The sequence below is a fragment of the Aulonocara stuartgranti genome (assembly GCF_965226115.1).
Source record: "Aulonocara stuartgranti genome assembly, chromosome: 1".
Lineage (NCBI taxonomy): Eukaryota > Metazoa > Chordata > Actinopteri > Cichliformes > Cichlidae > Aulonocara > Aulonocara stuartgranti.
In genome coordinates, this window is record NC_138939.1 from 35,813,907 (window position 1) to 35,830,922 (window position 17,016).

At 40.4% G+C, this 17,016-nt stretch overlaps 1 protein-coding gene across 11 annotated transcripts in view; it reads right to left on the reverse strand.

Moving 5' to 3' along the window:
• Positions 1 to 2,452: 2,452 nt before the first annotated feature.
• otog (otogelin) overlaps positions 2,453 to 17,016 on the reverse strand; it is a 68,625-nt gene continuing 54,061 nt past the window's right edge. For 7 of the 11 annotated variants that reach the window (XM_082532129.1, XM_082532128.1, XM_082532127.1 and 4 more), the window contains 16 exons: positions 16,868 to 17,006; positions 16,473 to 16,661; positions 15,513 to 15,722; positions 15,256 to 15,360; positions 14,352 to 14,456; positions 14,137 to 14,238; positions 12,632 to 12,730; positions 12,380 to 12,420; positions 12,103 to 12,178; positions 11,734 to 11,912; positions 8,721 to 8,825; positions 7,805 to 7,924; positions 7,261 to 7,306; positions 6,785 to 6,856; positions 5,368 to 5,447; positions 2,453 to 4,979 (listed from right to left, as the gene is read on the reverse strand). In XM_082532129.1, coding sequence (XP_082388255.1) covers positions 4,779 to 4,979; positions 5,368 to 5,447; positions 6,785 to 6,856; positions 7,261 to 7,306; positions 7,805 to 7,924; positions 8,721 to 8,825; positions 11,734 to 11,912; positions 12,103 to 12,178; positions 12,380 to 12,420; positions 12,632 to 12,730; positions 14,137 to 14,238; positions 14,352 to 14,456; positions 15,256 to 15,360; positions 15,513 to 15,722; positions 16,473 to 16,661; positions 16,868 to 17,006 — 1,869 coding nt within the window. In that variant the 3' untranslated portion in view covers positions 2,453 to 4,778. Of the gene's footprint in view, positions 4,980 to 5,367; positions 5,448 to 6,784; positions 6,857 to 7,260; positions 7,307 to 7,804; positions 7,925 to 8,720; positions 8,826 to 11,733; positions 11,913 to 12,102; positions 12,179 to 12,379; positions 12,421 to 12,631; positions 12,731 to 14,136; positions 14,239 to 14,351; positions 14,770 to 15,255; positions 15,361 to 15,512; positions 15,723 to 16,472; positions 16,662 to 16,867; positions 17,007 to 17,016 lie in introns of those variants that run through there. The other 4 variants (XM_082532130.1, XM_082532126.1, XM_082532131.1 and 1 more) reach the window with 3 other exon arrangements.

A 17,016-nucleotide genomic window follows, 5' to 3' on the forward strand; every position in this document is an offset into this window, starting at 1 on the left:
CAATAAAAGGTGAATCAAATGGACCATTACAAGGCTGGGATGGTCCATTTGGTAAAGTAAATCCGTTGGGCATCTTTCTTCGCCTTTAGACAATAATTCTGATGGCAAAAGAGCCAAACGGGACAGGCAAAAAAAAAAACAAAAAAAAAAGGTTTTTCAATGTGTTCCGATTCCAAGTCTTACATGGGGTTTTTACATGTTTTTGGAAGTATCAGCACTTGTTAAACATAAGTATTTCATCTGAAGTGAATACAGCTTACATTTTAGTTAGTAAATTTTTAAAAGATTATATATACCCTTCTGTCTGATCAGCTGAATATCCCAAATTAATCAGTAGAATATAGAAAAATCTCAGCGATAATCAAAGCAAGCGAAATGGATCAGAAACTGCAGTTAATATGATATAATACTCAAATGCAAACTGTACATGTACTACACCATGCCTGATGTTATTCTCACTAACCTGTTTTTGCTGCTGTTAGTGATGGACACCATGATTTTGTGTACACACACACACACACACACATGTTGGGTATTCATATGGACATCTAATTGATAATGTTTCCCTTAACCCTAACCATCAAAAATGAATGCCTAACCTTTACCCTTACCCTAACCACAACCTAATTATAACCCTGACACTAAAACCACATTGTGAGTCTCAAAAATGCCTTCAAAGTTGTGGGGACCAGGATTTTAGTCTGTTGGTCCCCACAAGTATAGTAAACTTCCAATTTTTGGTCCATACAAAGTTATGAATACACACCCACATACGCACACTTGGAGAGAGAGATCACATTTCTATCAATGGGGACTCACTGTAACCTAAAACCAAGTCTCCACCCAAAAATGTTTTACATTACAGGGACTTTCTATTAGTGCACATGAAACAAGAGGCAAATCACGAGATCACCGTACTTTAAGTAAAATAAGTATACACAGCCGCAGACACACACTAATGCTATGTGTGTTTCTGCAGCTGCTTTGAGCTTGTCAAGCTGACAGTCACTGTACGCCTGATCGCATTTTTCACTGACTGGGGCTCTGCTGAGGACCTTGGTGCAGAGCTGGGAACAATATGATGAGCACTCATAGGTATTTCTGTGGCCATGTGGATGACACGTAATCTACTGTGTTAGTGTTTACTATTTTCTGTATGCTCTAATTACTATTTTTAAAAAGAGTTCAAGCTTTTTGTAGCTGGGAAAACTCAACATTTAAAGGCAGTAAATAACAATAAATTATGAATTTGGCAATTTAACAATTTAGAGTAAGCTGTTAATAAACTTTTTGTTTTAGTTCATTTACTTCAAGCTTTCTTGTGCTAACAGACGTTTAAGTTAAAGTAATGCACATATAAGCTAAGCGCTGCATCCACAGGAAACTCTTTGCAAACAAACAGTGATTCTCTTTTTTGGGGGATACGACTCACTTAATACTGTTAACCCTAGAGGATTTAAAGTTTAAAGGAAACACAACTGCACAGTAAAAAAAATAAAGATATTGTTGAAAAGTGATAGCAGCCCCTCAGATCTTCTATGTATTTATGCCCCTACTGTGCACAACATAATGTAGTATGCTCTACATCATCACTAAATCAGTATTTGCTATAATTTATTTGTTATAAGCTGAAGGCCAGACAAGTACTTTTCTTTGTCATCTCTACAGATGAACTGTTGGCTGGTGTGTTGCTGAGAAATTAAACAGAATGGGACTTCATCCAGAAATCTGGCAATAGCAAGCTGAACACTACCCCTGAAACCAAGTTAAGTTCAGATACTTTCCAGAAAGCATACTCAGTCAGCACTATTTAGTGCTGCAGATACCAGCTCGGCACTGCTTATCAGTTACATGTTTGGTGATGTCAGTGACTATTTTCAGCTGCCATCCAGCCAGCTGGACGTTGGCAGTCGTCAGCAGCTGCGTCACTGCAGGTCTCGTCAGATGATCACTATGTGCCCTTCTCAGATCCTTACGCGAGAAGTGTGGCTCACTAAAATCAGGTCAGTTATGACTGTGGACCAATTCATTTGGTGATGTCTCTTTATCCTGGGGCGATCGTGGCTCAAGTGTTGGCAGTTCGTCTTCTAACAAGGTTGCCGGTTTGAGCCCCGGACAGTCTCGGTCGTTGTAGCTACAATGTAGCTTGCCATCACCAGTGTGTGGATGACTGAATGTGCAAAGCGCTTTGGGTTCCTTAGGGACTAGTAAAGCAGGCCATTTACCATATCCTCTGTTATCCCTGATCATATTTTGTCTCGCACACAGCGTTCATTCACAGGTCACTATCGCTCTTAATAGAGCCACCCTGGACCTGATGAGGCTACATTTGTTGGCCTTTGGCCACTACAGGGCAGGACAAGAATAAAATCAGCTCTTCTGCACGGCATCTGGTTAGAAAAAAATCAGAGCAACGTCTCTTTTCAAAGGACACCTTTAATGAAAATGCAAATGTACATTTGTATGATACAAATCCTCTTTAACTTGAACATCCAGGTGAGTCTGTGGGAAACACGTTAAAAATTTAGTCCACAAAACACATCTCCTAACATTTTCACCGCTTTCACTAAGTAATCGGAGTAAAATCAAATGAAAGTCTGGGATTCAGTTGAGTAGGCTTGTTCTTCAAATGGGCCGAAAGCATTTCCTACTGTTCTTGTCCATTTCACTGGAACAGCTGCGCCCTATCAAACTCCAATAAATAAATAAAGTGCTCCACATACAGCTGGATTTAGATCGGTTAATACACCTCACTAATGTTGATTGAATATATTTCACATCACTGAATATACAGTTTATTGTTATCTTTCTAAAAGTCAAATATCTAAACAGTTCATATTGCAAATTATTATGAAGCTAGTAATTTAAATTATTTACAAAAAAGAAGGCACAGCATTATGGGTAAAATATGAATCTGATAATGGTGACGGATTGCACTGAGCTGAGGACATGTTCTTATTTCCCGATTATCCACATTCCCACTTCTTTAAACGCCCACTACTTCCAGTCATCACAAGCACGCTAAGACAGAACAAGCTCAGAAAAGACCTTTCCCCTCACTGAACACGTTCTTCTCTCTAGACTGGTGGGGAGGTGGCAGTACAGACACAAAAGCAGAAAGTTTCACCCTGCACAGCATAATTTTAAAGGTACCAGCTTCTCGTTACATTAGCACATTTGTGTATCTGTGAAATAACCACTTACGTTAAAAGGACGTAAGTGATTTTGGTTTTAAGAACTGACTCCTGGGCAGGCCTGGGAAGAACTGCCAGTATTGCTGCATTAAACAATGCTGTAAATAGAAAAAAAGAGCCTTTCTGATGTGCTTCTACTACAAGTGATGGCCAAGTTTGAATGCCATAGAAAATACAATTCAATATTTAAAATATTAAAAACTGTAATGCAAACCAGTCAAGTTAGCAACTGCATCAGGCTCGTTACTCTTCTTTATTCACCATGTAATAAGTCACACAATTATCAGCATCCTCACATAATTAATACAGGAAACTATTTGTCTTGGTGAGGAAATGTGGTCTCTTACTTTCAGTAGTGATCTATTGCACAACTTTTAGACACATTGGGGGGGGGGGGGGGGGGGGGGAGTCTAGAAATAATTAGGAAATCATCACGATAGTGTAAGGGAAAAATCTTCTGGCAAATGAGAGAAACATTATTTAAAGGAGTCACAAGGCAAATATTTACTCATTTTATTTTCTCAGTGGATCGTTTGCTTAGATTTCTTGTTAGGTTTTTGATTGCTGGACAAAACAAAAGTGATGAAAATACCTTGAGCTCTAAGGTCGTGACGGGGTTTTCTTTTTATCATATTCTCATATTGCATAGACTGAGTATCTAATTAATGATGGAAATCCTCACATTTAAAACTTTTGCCCTAGAAATACTTGACTTGGGCACTGATAAACAGCAGAAAATGAATGGATAATGAATCGATGGAATGGGTTTTTAATTTCTAAATGCCTTGGTCCACAAATGCCTTGGTCTGAAATTACACAAAAAAGCATAATTTTAACTAAAGCTACTACCAACCACAGGCTAGGAAAAAGGTTATATCCTTTACAAACTTCAATAAGTTAAAATCAGTGCTTTTAGAGACCTGCCATTGATTGACTTTTTAATAGGGAGTATTTATTGGCCAGCAGAGCTCAATTCACTGCAACAAAAGAAAAAAGCAAATCAAGAAAACATCTTTGTCAGTCTGACAACACATGCAATGGAAACAACACAACTAAACACAGCAACAAACCTATTTTTGTTCAGAAAAAGGCTGTCCTCCTTTACTTAAACTGAAAGCAGATTAGAAAGGGATTTTTAACGGACAGTTTAAACAAGATGAATGATTATAGTAATATGAGTCAGTGCTCATAACATTTCTTTTAGTTCAACTTGATAATTTAATGAATAGTAAAAAGAAAAAAATGTTTTGAGATTGAAGGTGCTTCCTTCCTTCCAGCTTGTGTGCTTTGCAGCTACCGGCTAAGGAAGGAGACCTGCTTGTCTGTCCTGCAGTTACCACCTCCCTGCCAGCAGAGGCAGCAAAACGACTTCTGTGATCATTTACTACCAACATAGCCACTTATACAATCTCCATAAATCATGCTGAACCTGCTAATCATAGCTCAGTATCCATCTTGCCCAAAATCATAAAATAACACAGCTGACATTTATTCTTCTGTATCTTGTGAGTTTAAATCATGTAGCTCTGAACACACAGTGTATGTGTGTTTGTATTTGCATGTGAGTGTGGGGATGCACTATGTTTAGGACCACTGGCATGAGCAGTCAGTGGGCTCCTGGATAGTGTAGCTGACCCAGGTTGAGTTGCTGCTGCAGTAAAGCTGCACAGAGCGCCGCTGCAGACCAGTCTCTCTGCAGCACTTGCAGAAGCGAGCGTACGTATTGATGTTATAGTTGTAGATGCTGGCGGAAGGACACTTTCCATCGCACGACACGATGTTCACCTGAAAATGGAAGGGCAGATGTCTTTCATGTAGAAGGAGCAGACAGAAGGCCATCAAATAAATGCACAAATAAACTTTGGGAGGGAGAGGCAGCCATGTTAAGCTTAAACATGAGCAATATCAAAAACTATAAACACCAAATACTGAAAATTGAAATAACTCCTGTTGATGGCTGCAAAAAATTTGGTGTTAACTATTCAGATGGTGCACATCAAATAATCTCCTGGAGAAATCATGACCACCACAGCTTCCAGAATACTTTGAGCCAGCCAATGGCATTGCTGCACTTGCATGAACGAAAACTCTACACACACTGCAAGAAATGCAAAGTTAAAATAGGATGCTAATAACAAGCTGCAACCACAGAAAGTCAGACATGAGTGTTTACCGGTCTGTTGCTGCGGCAGTCATTCTTCCTGATGGTCATCCTCACTGTCACCTTCTGACATGACTTTCCGTCTTCTTTGCCTGTTCACACAACAAGCCAGAAGGAATTCATTGGAATGAAGTTAAAAAATACTCATAAGATAATAAGGATGTGAACAAACACCAGGAATTGGGAGGATGAGGACAGAGGAAGGAAGGCGATCAAGAGCCCTGAGAAGCTCAGAAGCTGTTGATCATGCAGAAGTAGTTTAGCCATACATAACCTGAAAGGAATAAAACCGAGGGTGTGTGTATAAGAACTTTGCAGCTAAAAGCATTAATGAGAAAACTTTCCACTCAGGGAGAAATGATCAATGAGACTCAGCATAAACATTCAAAACTGCTGGAAGGATAAAATCTGTCATACATTTATTCTCAACATAAATTAGCTTCGACTAAAAACAAAATAAACTGATGTTTAAACAAATACAACAAAGACAGAAACACGAACAAAACATGAAATCTGCCATCAACACACATAGCATTAAATTAAGATGTTATGAGTGCCATTTAGTTTTCTCAGAATAAATCTCAGGACACTTTCTCTACCGCTTTGACTGTCGCCTGTGTTATTAAGCTGTTGTGTCATTGATCTGGACTAAATGTGTGTTAGTTTGTTTGAAGCTACTCTCTGTAAACTTACATAGATAACTCAATTGAACTCATCTTATTGTTTATTTTAAGATTTTATTGTAAAACCAAATATTTTGTACCCCTAATCCTGCCACCCTAAAATGAATTACTGCTTTTTTGTTTGCACAGATGATACTACTAAAAGGATGAAATGCCACACACAGAAGATTCTGTTTCCCACACAGCTCCCTTTGGAGGGCTGCAGCTATAGTGCAGCAGCATGCAAATCTTCAGCAGTTCAATGAAAAAAAGACCCGCAGCACTCCCAGCATCATCCCACTTCACTATCTAGTGACACATGCAGATATCTAAGCCCGACTACTGGGCCACTACCAACAGTACATTGTTGGCAATCAACAATGCACTGCCCAAACAGTGCTAAATGGGGAAAAAGTTTATTTGTTGTGTACATGTACACATGGGATCAAGGGGTGGGGGGGGGGGGGGGGGGGGGGGGTCTGTCCTCTCAAGTGTGATGTCATTTTTCATGTAAACCAATTAGACTAGACAATTGGACAGCATATTTTCTAAAGCCAAGTGAGGTAGAAAGCAAAGAGGAAGCTACATCAATTATGTTTTTTTCCACATGGACTTGGAGTGAGACAACAGATGAGAGGACTTTTCTGCAGAGGGGAGTAGGTGTCAGTCAGACTTTGGGGTTTCCTGTGTGTGTTCTGTTTTTTTTCTTAGAGGGAGTACATTGTTGAATATCAACAATGGCACTGGTAAGCCTTGTTGTTTGGTACCTCTTTCACAGTTTGTGTTAACTGTGGGAGTCAGGGGGCTAACAGGGAAAGGGAAGAGAGGGAATCCAGTACCTGGTGGGATTGGTACACGATGGTAAGCTGCAGCACATAAACCATAAACCCACTTGTATGTCTTCAGTTGCTTTTCAGTGACAAGAGCTTTAATCATTTGGCATTTTAGAGCAAGTCTGTCATTATTTGTACTGATGACACAGAGTTCACTGAAAAGCACACTGACAGTTTTCTAATGTAAATAAACAGAAGACAAATGTAACGGAAAACAGCAGCTGGGATCCAGACGTGAGCCAATTCAGACAATGTGACTGAGGATTTTAGACTGAAACGAGCAAACTGAAGGGCAAACATGTCGGAAACATGTTGAGCGGCAGATGAAGGCGCTCTTCAGTGTCAGCTGCAGGCTACAGCTCTACGCTAACTACACAACTGCTGTTGTGATGCTCTCATTAGATACTCACACGTCTTGCAGCATCCATCCATGTAACTTACAACAGTTCCACCGATCTGAGTGCAGACGAGAGTCACAACGTTAACACAAACACAGAAAAATGTATTTTTCCTCCACAGTTTGGCCAGCACAGATTCTGAACTTTGATATTCTTCAGCTAAACTTTTGTGTAACTACTGAACATGCCGTGGATTTGTTAATCAAACTTTTTAAGTGAGCTACCATTATTCTATAGAAAAAAGTCATCTTGCAGTCTTGCAGTAGTTATAACTACTTTGAGCCTGCTTAAACTTAAATTTAATATGGATCAGCCTGGCTGTCTGTTTGAGAATCACCTTTTTACATCATTATCACACAGCAAAATGTTTTTGATGAAAAAAAAAAGATTAAAAAGAAATTAAAAAGATTAAAACTGCAAGATTTCCCTTCCAAAGGATACATTGACAAATTATAATCAGTCAGTATCTTTTATCTATTTGAAGAAAGAGATGTCTCTTTGAATGTGTGTTGTGTGTGTGCACGCGTGCGTGCGTGGGTGTGCGCTGCATGCTGACCTTTACACACTCTGTTTCATTGAAGGGAGGGCAGCTGAAGGAGTAGGAGATGAGTGTGGGCCCAGCCACAGTGTCTGTGCAGTCAAACTTCATGCAGTTTGATACCCAGGATCTTCCCGGCTGAAAAGCATTGACAACATCAGCAACTGAACTACAGTGAGCAACTTAATTTGACTTACAACAAAATGGGAAAGAGATTGGTGACGTATGATCAGCCTTCTTACTTTGTGTGAGTCCGCCTGAGATCATTTTTAAATCAAAGCTGGACAAAGTTAGGACTAAGGCCAACTTGACTATACTGTCAAATCACCATCGACTAATTAAACTAACAGTAATCAATTTCAAAGATAAGAAAAAATATACAATAATAAATATTGTGTTAAACTTTACCATGATTGTGTTGCTGAGGTTAAACAAAAAACTACATAATATGCTAGCTAGCTAATAAGCTAGCTTTGCTAACTTCAACTCAGTTCCCACCAGCAGACCAAAGTGTTACACAAGTACACATCAAGACTGAAGAATAATGTAAAAGACTGTTTGTATAATATTGTGGCATGTTGGGAGCAGCTAGTTATCTCCCATCATGCCTCGGGTTGTGTTCCCATTCAAGACGATTAAACTGTGTATTTGCATTTGTTATGGCTAAGTAATTCATATGACCGTTCCTGTTCACTGATAGATGTTGTTTTGATAGAAAGACATGTTACACCATGAGTGAGTTCATGTGCGAGCACAGTGTAGCACGGGGAACTGTTCAATAAAGAGCTCCCCCTTCCTGCTTGGGGTGGAATAACAGACTCAATCTCTGCGTGGGTCCTTTCTTGTTAAGATCCCTCAGTTCGCCACAATATAGTGTGTATGTTAAAATAGTTTTTTATTTGGATGCAAAATGTTGCTGAACATCTTTTCCTACCTTATAGAGACCTGTTGTTCCATTCTCATGCTCATAGATGCAGGAAATATTCTTACAGATTCCGCAGCACGTCGACTGGTCTTTGGGAGGCACGTAGATCTGATTCTGAAAAACAAACATGATTACTTTCCTTTTCATTTAAAATACTGTGACAGTGAGCTTTAATGAGTCAATGATCATAACCACTTATCCAAAGATTAACTGTGACAGTTCAAACAAAATTAAAAGCTTCTAGATTCGTGCTCTGCTCTCAGGGGAGAAGTTTATGTGAGGTCAGGGCTGTAACTAGGGATGCTGTGGTATCTGTGACAACGCAGAGTCTGCTAAGTTTAATGTTGCTCTGTGTTTAGTACGTTACACACCAGCAAGAAAGCAGACATAACATAAATGAAGCTAACAGTTTTTTTCTTTAAATCATTTTTTTCTCCTGCTTCAGCAACAAGTTCTGTTTGTGTGCAGCAGTTTATTAGTTAAACTTTGGTCAAGTGAGATGACACAGCTGAAATGTGTAGGTTGCCAGTCCAACATAGGGCTAATACAGTGAGGCAGACAACCAAACATACCTATGAGTGAAGATACCAAGAGAGGAAGACCCCCACCCAAGCAGGAACCTTCCCCCTACTTGTCTGGGGGCAACAGTGTTAACCAATGTGCTTTTAAGTCACAAACTGCCAAAAAATCACAACTTTAGAGTGGGCCATCAAATACTTATCCAGATCACAGTCCATCACTATTCACAGGTTATTTTAATGTGTGAAGTACAGAAAGAAAGTAATATGTTTCCTTGTCATAGGCTCGCTATAGTACACAGACTAATGAGAATTAAAATCCAAATGCGATCTTGACTCTGAGCTGAATTTTGGTGAAGACCCGTTCGGCAATAATTGTATGTTCGATTAAAACTTTCTGGTAGAGAACACTCCCGCTAAAAATCCCATCAAAATATTTTCATCAATTTGACAAGTTATGCAACCAATTCATATGGAATAACAGAAGCCCTAGAATAAAGCTTAAAAAGCTACAGCAACCAATGGAGTCGGGTGGCCTGGGGGTCCCAAATTTACTGTTTTACCATTATGCATTCAGTCTGAGACACATGGTTCACTGGGCTATCTCTCCAGAACAAGCCCCCCCATGGTTTAGTCTTGAGAGTACCCTGTGCTCACCACTCCCTCTGATGCACATTTTAACCACCAAGCTCTCATCAGATATACAAACCAACCCCATTCTTTCGTTCCTGCAGACGGTCTGGAAGAAGGTGGCCTTGCCGTTAAATTTTAACTCCCACCTTCATACTGAGGCCTCCATATGGCTCAATCCCAAACTCTGCATTAATAAGTCTCCATTTCTGTGGGTCAAGAGAAGGATACTTGTTCTTGGAGACCTGTAATCAGGGGAGAATTCTCAAGTTCTTCAATGACCTTAAAGCACAGCTTCAGTTGCCACAGAGTCAGTTTTGGAGGTATTTGCAGCTCTGGCATTTATTGCTCAAAACCTTTGGTCTCCACACCACCTCCAACTATTGACTATCTCAGCTACATCAAAAAAACATCTTCGTGAAGTCTCTAAATATTACTCAGTGCTAATTAAGGGCATGAGTAAAGGGCTAACCGCCCTACGGTTAGCTCGGGAAGCTGACCTTGGTGTGGTTTTTACAGACCAGGAATGGACTGTAATTTTGCAGAATAGTAAAAAGATGTCCAGGGAACTTAGAACTAGACTAATCCAATTCAAATTATTACACCGAATTTACTGGTCACTACACAGATTGTACAGGGTGAACCTCATACAGTCTCCTGAATGCTGGAGATGTCAGACTGGGGTGGGCACATATTGACCCATATGATTTGGAGCTGTCCTATCAAATCAACTGTATGATGGGATATTCCTTTTTCGCCAAGACTATTCGTTTTGGGGGACCAATCACTCCTTAAACACGCTCTGCCTAAGGCTCCTGAGTGGGTACAGACTGCATTGATGCTGGGGTGTAAACTTATTATCTCCCAGTGGAAGGCCCCTTCCACCCCACTTGTCTCTGTATGGCATATTCAACTAGGGAGACTCGCTGCACTAGAACAACTCTCATACAGGCATCTGAATACACTGGAGAGCTTCCACCTGAAGTGGGATCCATATCTGTTCAATCAATCAATCAATCAATCAATCAATCAAAGCTTTATTCGTCACATGCAGGTTGCCCTGCAGTGAAATGGGACCCCCCCCCCCCGACCTTACACATATAGCACAAACATTACATGGGGATACAGGTCGGAGATTGGTAGAATCAGGAAAAAACATTGAAATGTACACTACAGTGGGGAAAGTACAAGAGGAAAAAAGAGACCCCTACTCATGCTGTGCTTCCATGGTAGGACAGCATGAGAACAGGAAACAAAAAAACTCCTTTGCACAAAAAAGCACATAAATGTCCACAGCACAACATTGTGAAGACATGACAAGCCACAGGGGTGGGTGGGGGGTGAGGAGTAATCCGAAGAAACACAGCAGCCACCCTGCACAGCGCTATCATCAGAATAAAAGGATCAGACTAGAACTTAGAGTGGGACAGACATTGGGATTCTGACGAAGCACTCTCAGAGATGACAGAGTGTGGCATGCAGCAAGACCCACGTAGTCAAAGGCTGGCTGTGTTGTTGTTGTTTTTTTGGGTGGTTTTTTGTTTTGTTTTGGGTTTTTTTGTTTGTTTGTTTATCTCTTGTTTTGTTTGTCCCCCCTCATTTTGGTTTTGTATTACTGTAGTACTGGTCGGCTGTTATGCTGATGCTATTTTTATGTGATGTGATTTGTATCTACAGTGGACTGTAGTGTTCTAAAAATTCAATAAAATATTAATCACAAAAATAAACTTTCTGGTAGCTCTTCTCATATTTAACACATTTTTAATGAGAAAATAAAGAGAAACAAGACTAACAATGAGGATGGAACCTTAACATAAAGTCAGTGAGATCAAGATCTTCAATAAAAGGTCTGTGCTGGTGTGTCGCGGTCTTACTGGTTGGCATTGGTTAGAGCAGTTGACGCTGAAAGTGTGGAGCACATGGAAGCCGCTTGCTGGGTCAAGGCTGCGGCTGCACTGCCGGCTGTAACACAAACCGTCGTCTCCACGCTCAACCAGAGTCTGACCGGGCCTCAACACTCCTCGCTCTCCAAACACACACACAGCCTCACGCACTAAACACACAGAGGTCAGAGGGTCCAAAGTTGCAGGCTGCACTTACAAGTGGTAAAAACATCTGTTTTAAACACTAACCAAACATTAGACAAACAGAATAAAAACAACATGCCCTAACGTGCACTCTGGCTCAGTTCAGAGCAGGTTTGGTAAGATTAAACTTAAAATGAATTCCTCGTCAGAACGTACCACACTTGTATCTTTTGCAGGCACACTGGTTCTGTGGATCGGCTAGAAAGGCCCGGTCCAGCTGGGCAGCCTCCCCCTGCAGAACACAGACAGAGAACCAGGGTTACAGATTTGTATTAATGCATACAGAATATACAAAGAGTACATTACACAAGGAACCCAAAAATATTAAAACACACAGAGCCAGCAGACAGACACCTGGATATATGACCCATAAAGTCAGGTTTTATGAGCAATAATCTGGAGATACAGTGTATTCAACAGGTTCAGGACTTACCAGGCCACATTTTGGGGAGGCAATCTTTTCACAGGAACACTCTGAAGACAGAAAATAAAAAAACGACCATTATTAAGTTGTTTAGCTGAGATGACACCACACAACACCAGATACTCTGCTTTGTCATAAAACAAATGTAATGTCATTTTAAATTGTGGTTCTAAAAAGATATGACAGGCCTAGTACTGATCTGAAAGAAAGGCTTTGGACTAATTTTATTGTTCCTATCATGGAAGGGTTTTCCCCTCATACCGCATGTTTGGTTGGGACAGCAGTGACCAGGATTGGACACAGAAACCACTGACATCCCAACAGGACACGTGAGCTGAGGACACCTGTAGGGTTCACACACTGTGCACACACAAAGAAAAACATGCAAGTCATTTATGCGTTCTAGCTGTCCAATAGTGGGATCATTTTAACATGAAGTGGATCAGCGCATTTTTATTCTTGGACTCCACTGCAGTGACTTTACATGAGTCATAGTTCAGAACAACAAAGGGTCTACTACACATGGCCTCACTACCAGAGATGGGCAGTAACATTTTAAAGCAACGTGTTACTGTAATCCGATTACTTTTTTCAAGTAACGAGTAAAGTAACGGTTTACTATTGCAAAAACAAAAGTAGTTGGATTGCTGTTACTTTCCTGTAAACACGCTGTGTTACTGCGTTACTACACTGTGATTTCGTTTGTGAGAGTGTCTCATGACAATGACGTACGAGTGTACGACGCCTGTGGCAGCAACAGACGTGTGTAGATCAACAATGGATAATATATGGAGTGCAGGAGAGGGTATGACCATTAAAGCTTGGAAGCACTGACATTGAATTTGATTCCGTAAAAAGTAACAAAAACATTATCGTCCGCTCTACACTCTGCGTTTGGAGAAAACTTCTTTCTACGGCAAAAAATTAAACTTTAAATCTAAGCAAGCACCTAGCACACTGCCACGGGAATGTGAAATTTACAGAGAAACCCCCAGATCCCCCACTGACATGACTGTTGAGGCACCGGGCAGACCTCCACCGATGGAATATGCTGAAAAAATAGAATTGGGCTGAAAGGTCTATTGCTTTATTACGTATTCGTATTTTTAAAAAGTAACTAATTGCTTTTGAAACTAAGTAATCTGTAAAGTAATGGGATTACTTTCTTGGAGAAGTAATGAGTAATTAGTAACTAATTACTTTTTTCAAGTAAATTGACCAACACTGCTCGCTACACACTAGTTTTTTTCTGAGTGGCCCCTCCTAAACAGAATGTTTGAACAGAACATGGGCTTACAAAACAGAGATATTCACTCTCACTGACATCATACAGAACCAAGGGTAGAAACACAACTGTCCAAAACCGAGAGTCTGCAGCCTAAGCTTTTGGCTCTCAGGGATTACTTATGCACACACTGACCTTAGTATTTGAATCTCTAAGCAAGTCTAATGTGTACAGCCGCCTTTGTAACAGTAGACGTATGAGAGAAAATGAGGAAAGTATAATAATTCCCTTCTAAGTAACAAAGAATTGAAGTCGTGTTACAATTTTAAAATGATCCAACTATCAAAAAGCTTAAGATTAAGAACCAAGAATAAAAGCTGAGAACCCACATCTTTGTCACAGTTATATGTCACAGATATTTACAAAAAACACAAGTGACACGTTAAATCAGCCGACCTTAGACCTTTTCACTTTTTTACTCCAACTATTAGCTAAAGCTACAGGTGTGTGAGTGTGTGAGTGAAAGCGCGTGTGCTCTGACCACACTGGTAGGTGGGGCAGCCGCGATCTGTGGTGTTGCTGTCGACAGTCAGAATCTCACCATCCTGGCAGAGGGGAGGCGTCTCCACACAGGGAGCACACACTGTATGAAAACATACATTTGTAACCGCACTGATAACTTTAAATTATTCTCTAATAGCTAAATGTTGTGCCACAGAACAGAGAAGTTAATGTGATCAGTTTTTTTGAACTGACTGCAGATGTGGGCGAGACAGCAGCTGCCTTCAGCTCTGGTTGCAATCAGAATCTGGTCGTCTCTGCAGGTGGGAATGTCTGACTCACAGAGCACTGGATCACATTCTGCAACACAACAAAGAGGATTTGCTTTCTCTTTTTTTTATACTTTTGATAGTTTAACTTGTCAAGATTACAAGAAATAAGACAAATGTCCACCTCTGTGTGCCTACAGGTTGCAAGATTGGTGATAATAAAATTAAGAACATGTGCTCTAGAGGAGCAACAATGACACAGCCCCGAAACAGGAATGGTTTTACAGGTGAAGGACACTGACCTTTTTCCCTCCTCATCTTTTCTGATAGTTTTTTCACTAGTTTTGCATTTGGCTTGGGTCTGTGTCACTGCAGGTAGCATGAGATGGGGTGATACCTAGACCCTACAGATCACATCATCATTTTAATTTTCAGGTGTTTTTGAATTCAGGTCTCTGCAGGCTGATCACACTACCCAGTCCATATGCATATAGATATCCCACATATTTTTTTCCATTGAGATCTGACATGTTTTTAAAGTGTTCCTTTAATTTTCTTCAGCAATGTAGATATGCTTTATACAAGAGGTAACCTAACCTAGGTATGATACAAGCATGAAATTGTCTAATCTAAGGCTCTGTAAGAAAGCAGTGGGTTTTTGTTTGGTTTTTTTATTCGTCTTTGAAAACTGCTCTGCAGTTTTGAATGTGCAATGTTGTCTCTGTAAACTATGACATTTCTTAAGGCATTACAGTAAATATATTATATAAAATAATTCCTTGTGTGCAGTACTTACACAGCACTTAAACTACAATGTGATAGTTTTAAAAATGTGTCATCATCTGTCAGTGATCACAGTGTACATAATAAGTGGTCAACTGGAAACTCACCACAAACATAGTCTGGACAGCAGGAGTCCTGTCTGTAGTATGACACCAGCTTCTCCCCATATTTGCACTCAGGAGGGAGCTGGTCACACAGACTCTGGTTACATACTGCAAAGTTAGAAATCCCATTGTCTCATTAGATAGCTCATTCTTTTTTCTGTTTATTATGTCATAAATCAAAACAGTCTCAGGTCTAAAGAGTAACAGTTATTGATTTGGAGGCTATCTTGCATGTTTCAGACAAAAGCACTTAAACTCACCACAGACTTTTTGTGGGCAACAGCTGGTGTCATCAGCCAGACTGATGATCACCTCCCCTGCTCGACGGCACGCAGGCGCCACCATGCTGGAGCAGTTGTATTCCACGGGAACGATGGTGTCATTGTCGCAGCGGTACATGCAGCAGGCATCCTTCGAGGCTTTCCAAACCTCACCATGTGCACGAGGAACACCACCGCTGTCAGTGCAGGCTGCAGACAAACATACACTCTATTTTAGATACACATGACTACAATGAATCTTTTAAAGCTCAAACAGAATGTGGTTCAGCTGACTGATGCTGATTCAAATGGGAAACTTTCCCAAACTAAGAAATAATTGTATACGAATGACCTTTCACACAGATTTCAATGTAGGGCTATATTCATAGAGTATTTATAGAATTGTGCTTTTGTTATAAGTTGGATGTGCATTAGTTTCTAAAGATAATGAAATGGGTCTGAGAATAGACGACAAGACAGAAGACAAAATTTCAAGTTATGCATTTCAAAGTGCATAGAGTTAATGAGCTGAAATTTTGAGAAAATAACTCAAAATTTAAAGTTAGCTCTGCCAATCAGGATGCTCCATGAAGGTTCATTTCCTTGTCAGCTCCCAATGCTAAACAGGCAGGTCAGAAATGAGCAAACTTTCAAAACAATGGCAATTTATTCATGTTTACTATACATTGGTAGCTCACTGTGGAATCTGCTACCAGGTAAAAAGGTAATGATGCTATTCACACACTTGATTAGCAGAGCTAACCCACAATTTCAGCTTACTAACTCAAAATTTTGAGAAAATAACTTGAAATCTTTTCTCCTTTTTCATAGGCAAAAACAAGTTTCCTTAGACTAAACAGTTGCATAGTTCTCAGCATTTTCTTCTGATCCCATCACAATAATCCAATACACAGACCTTCCCTTCTTGCTTTGTGCTCTGTTGGTAAACTGGGCTCTTACCGCATTTGTCAGGTGGGATGCAGAGTGCAGAGTATGGCCGGTGAAGGAGTGTTCCCTCAGGGCACACACAGCCCTCAGTCAGGCCAGAACACTGATCTGGGTCAGAATCAAAGTCGTGGTTGGGGCAGGACTGAGACGTGCAGGCTGGTAGACAGGCCTGATACCTCAGAGTATTGGGACACACAAAGGCTGCAGGAGGAGACGCAGACATGTCAGTGCCATCAATCCATTATTTAGCACTTTCTCTAAAAACAGATCAATGGGATTAACTGGAGACCAAAATCAAAGCAGAGTTGCTCAGATGGAAGCGAATATAACAGAAGTTGTGACAGCTGGACATTAAACTAAAGTGTTTGCTTGCTACACAACAAGGTTTAATCTGACAACAATCTTACGGCAGTAATTTGGACTCCTCCACTCAATGCAGATATTGAATTTGTGACAGGAAGCCACATAAGCAGCCAGAGCCACACACTGGTTGTTCACATACTCCGAGTCTCGTACCCAAACCTCACAAAACGTGGTGGGTGGGACCTAAAAACAA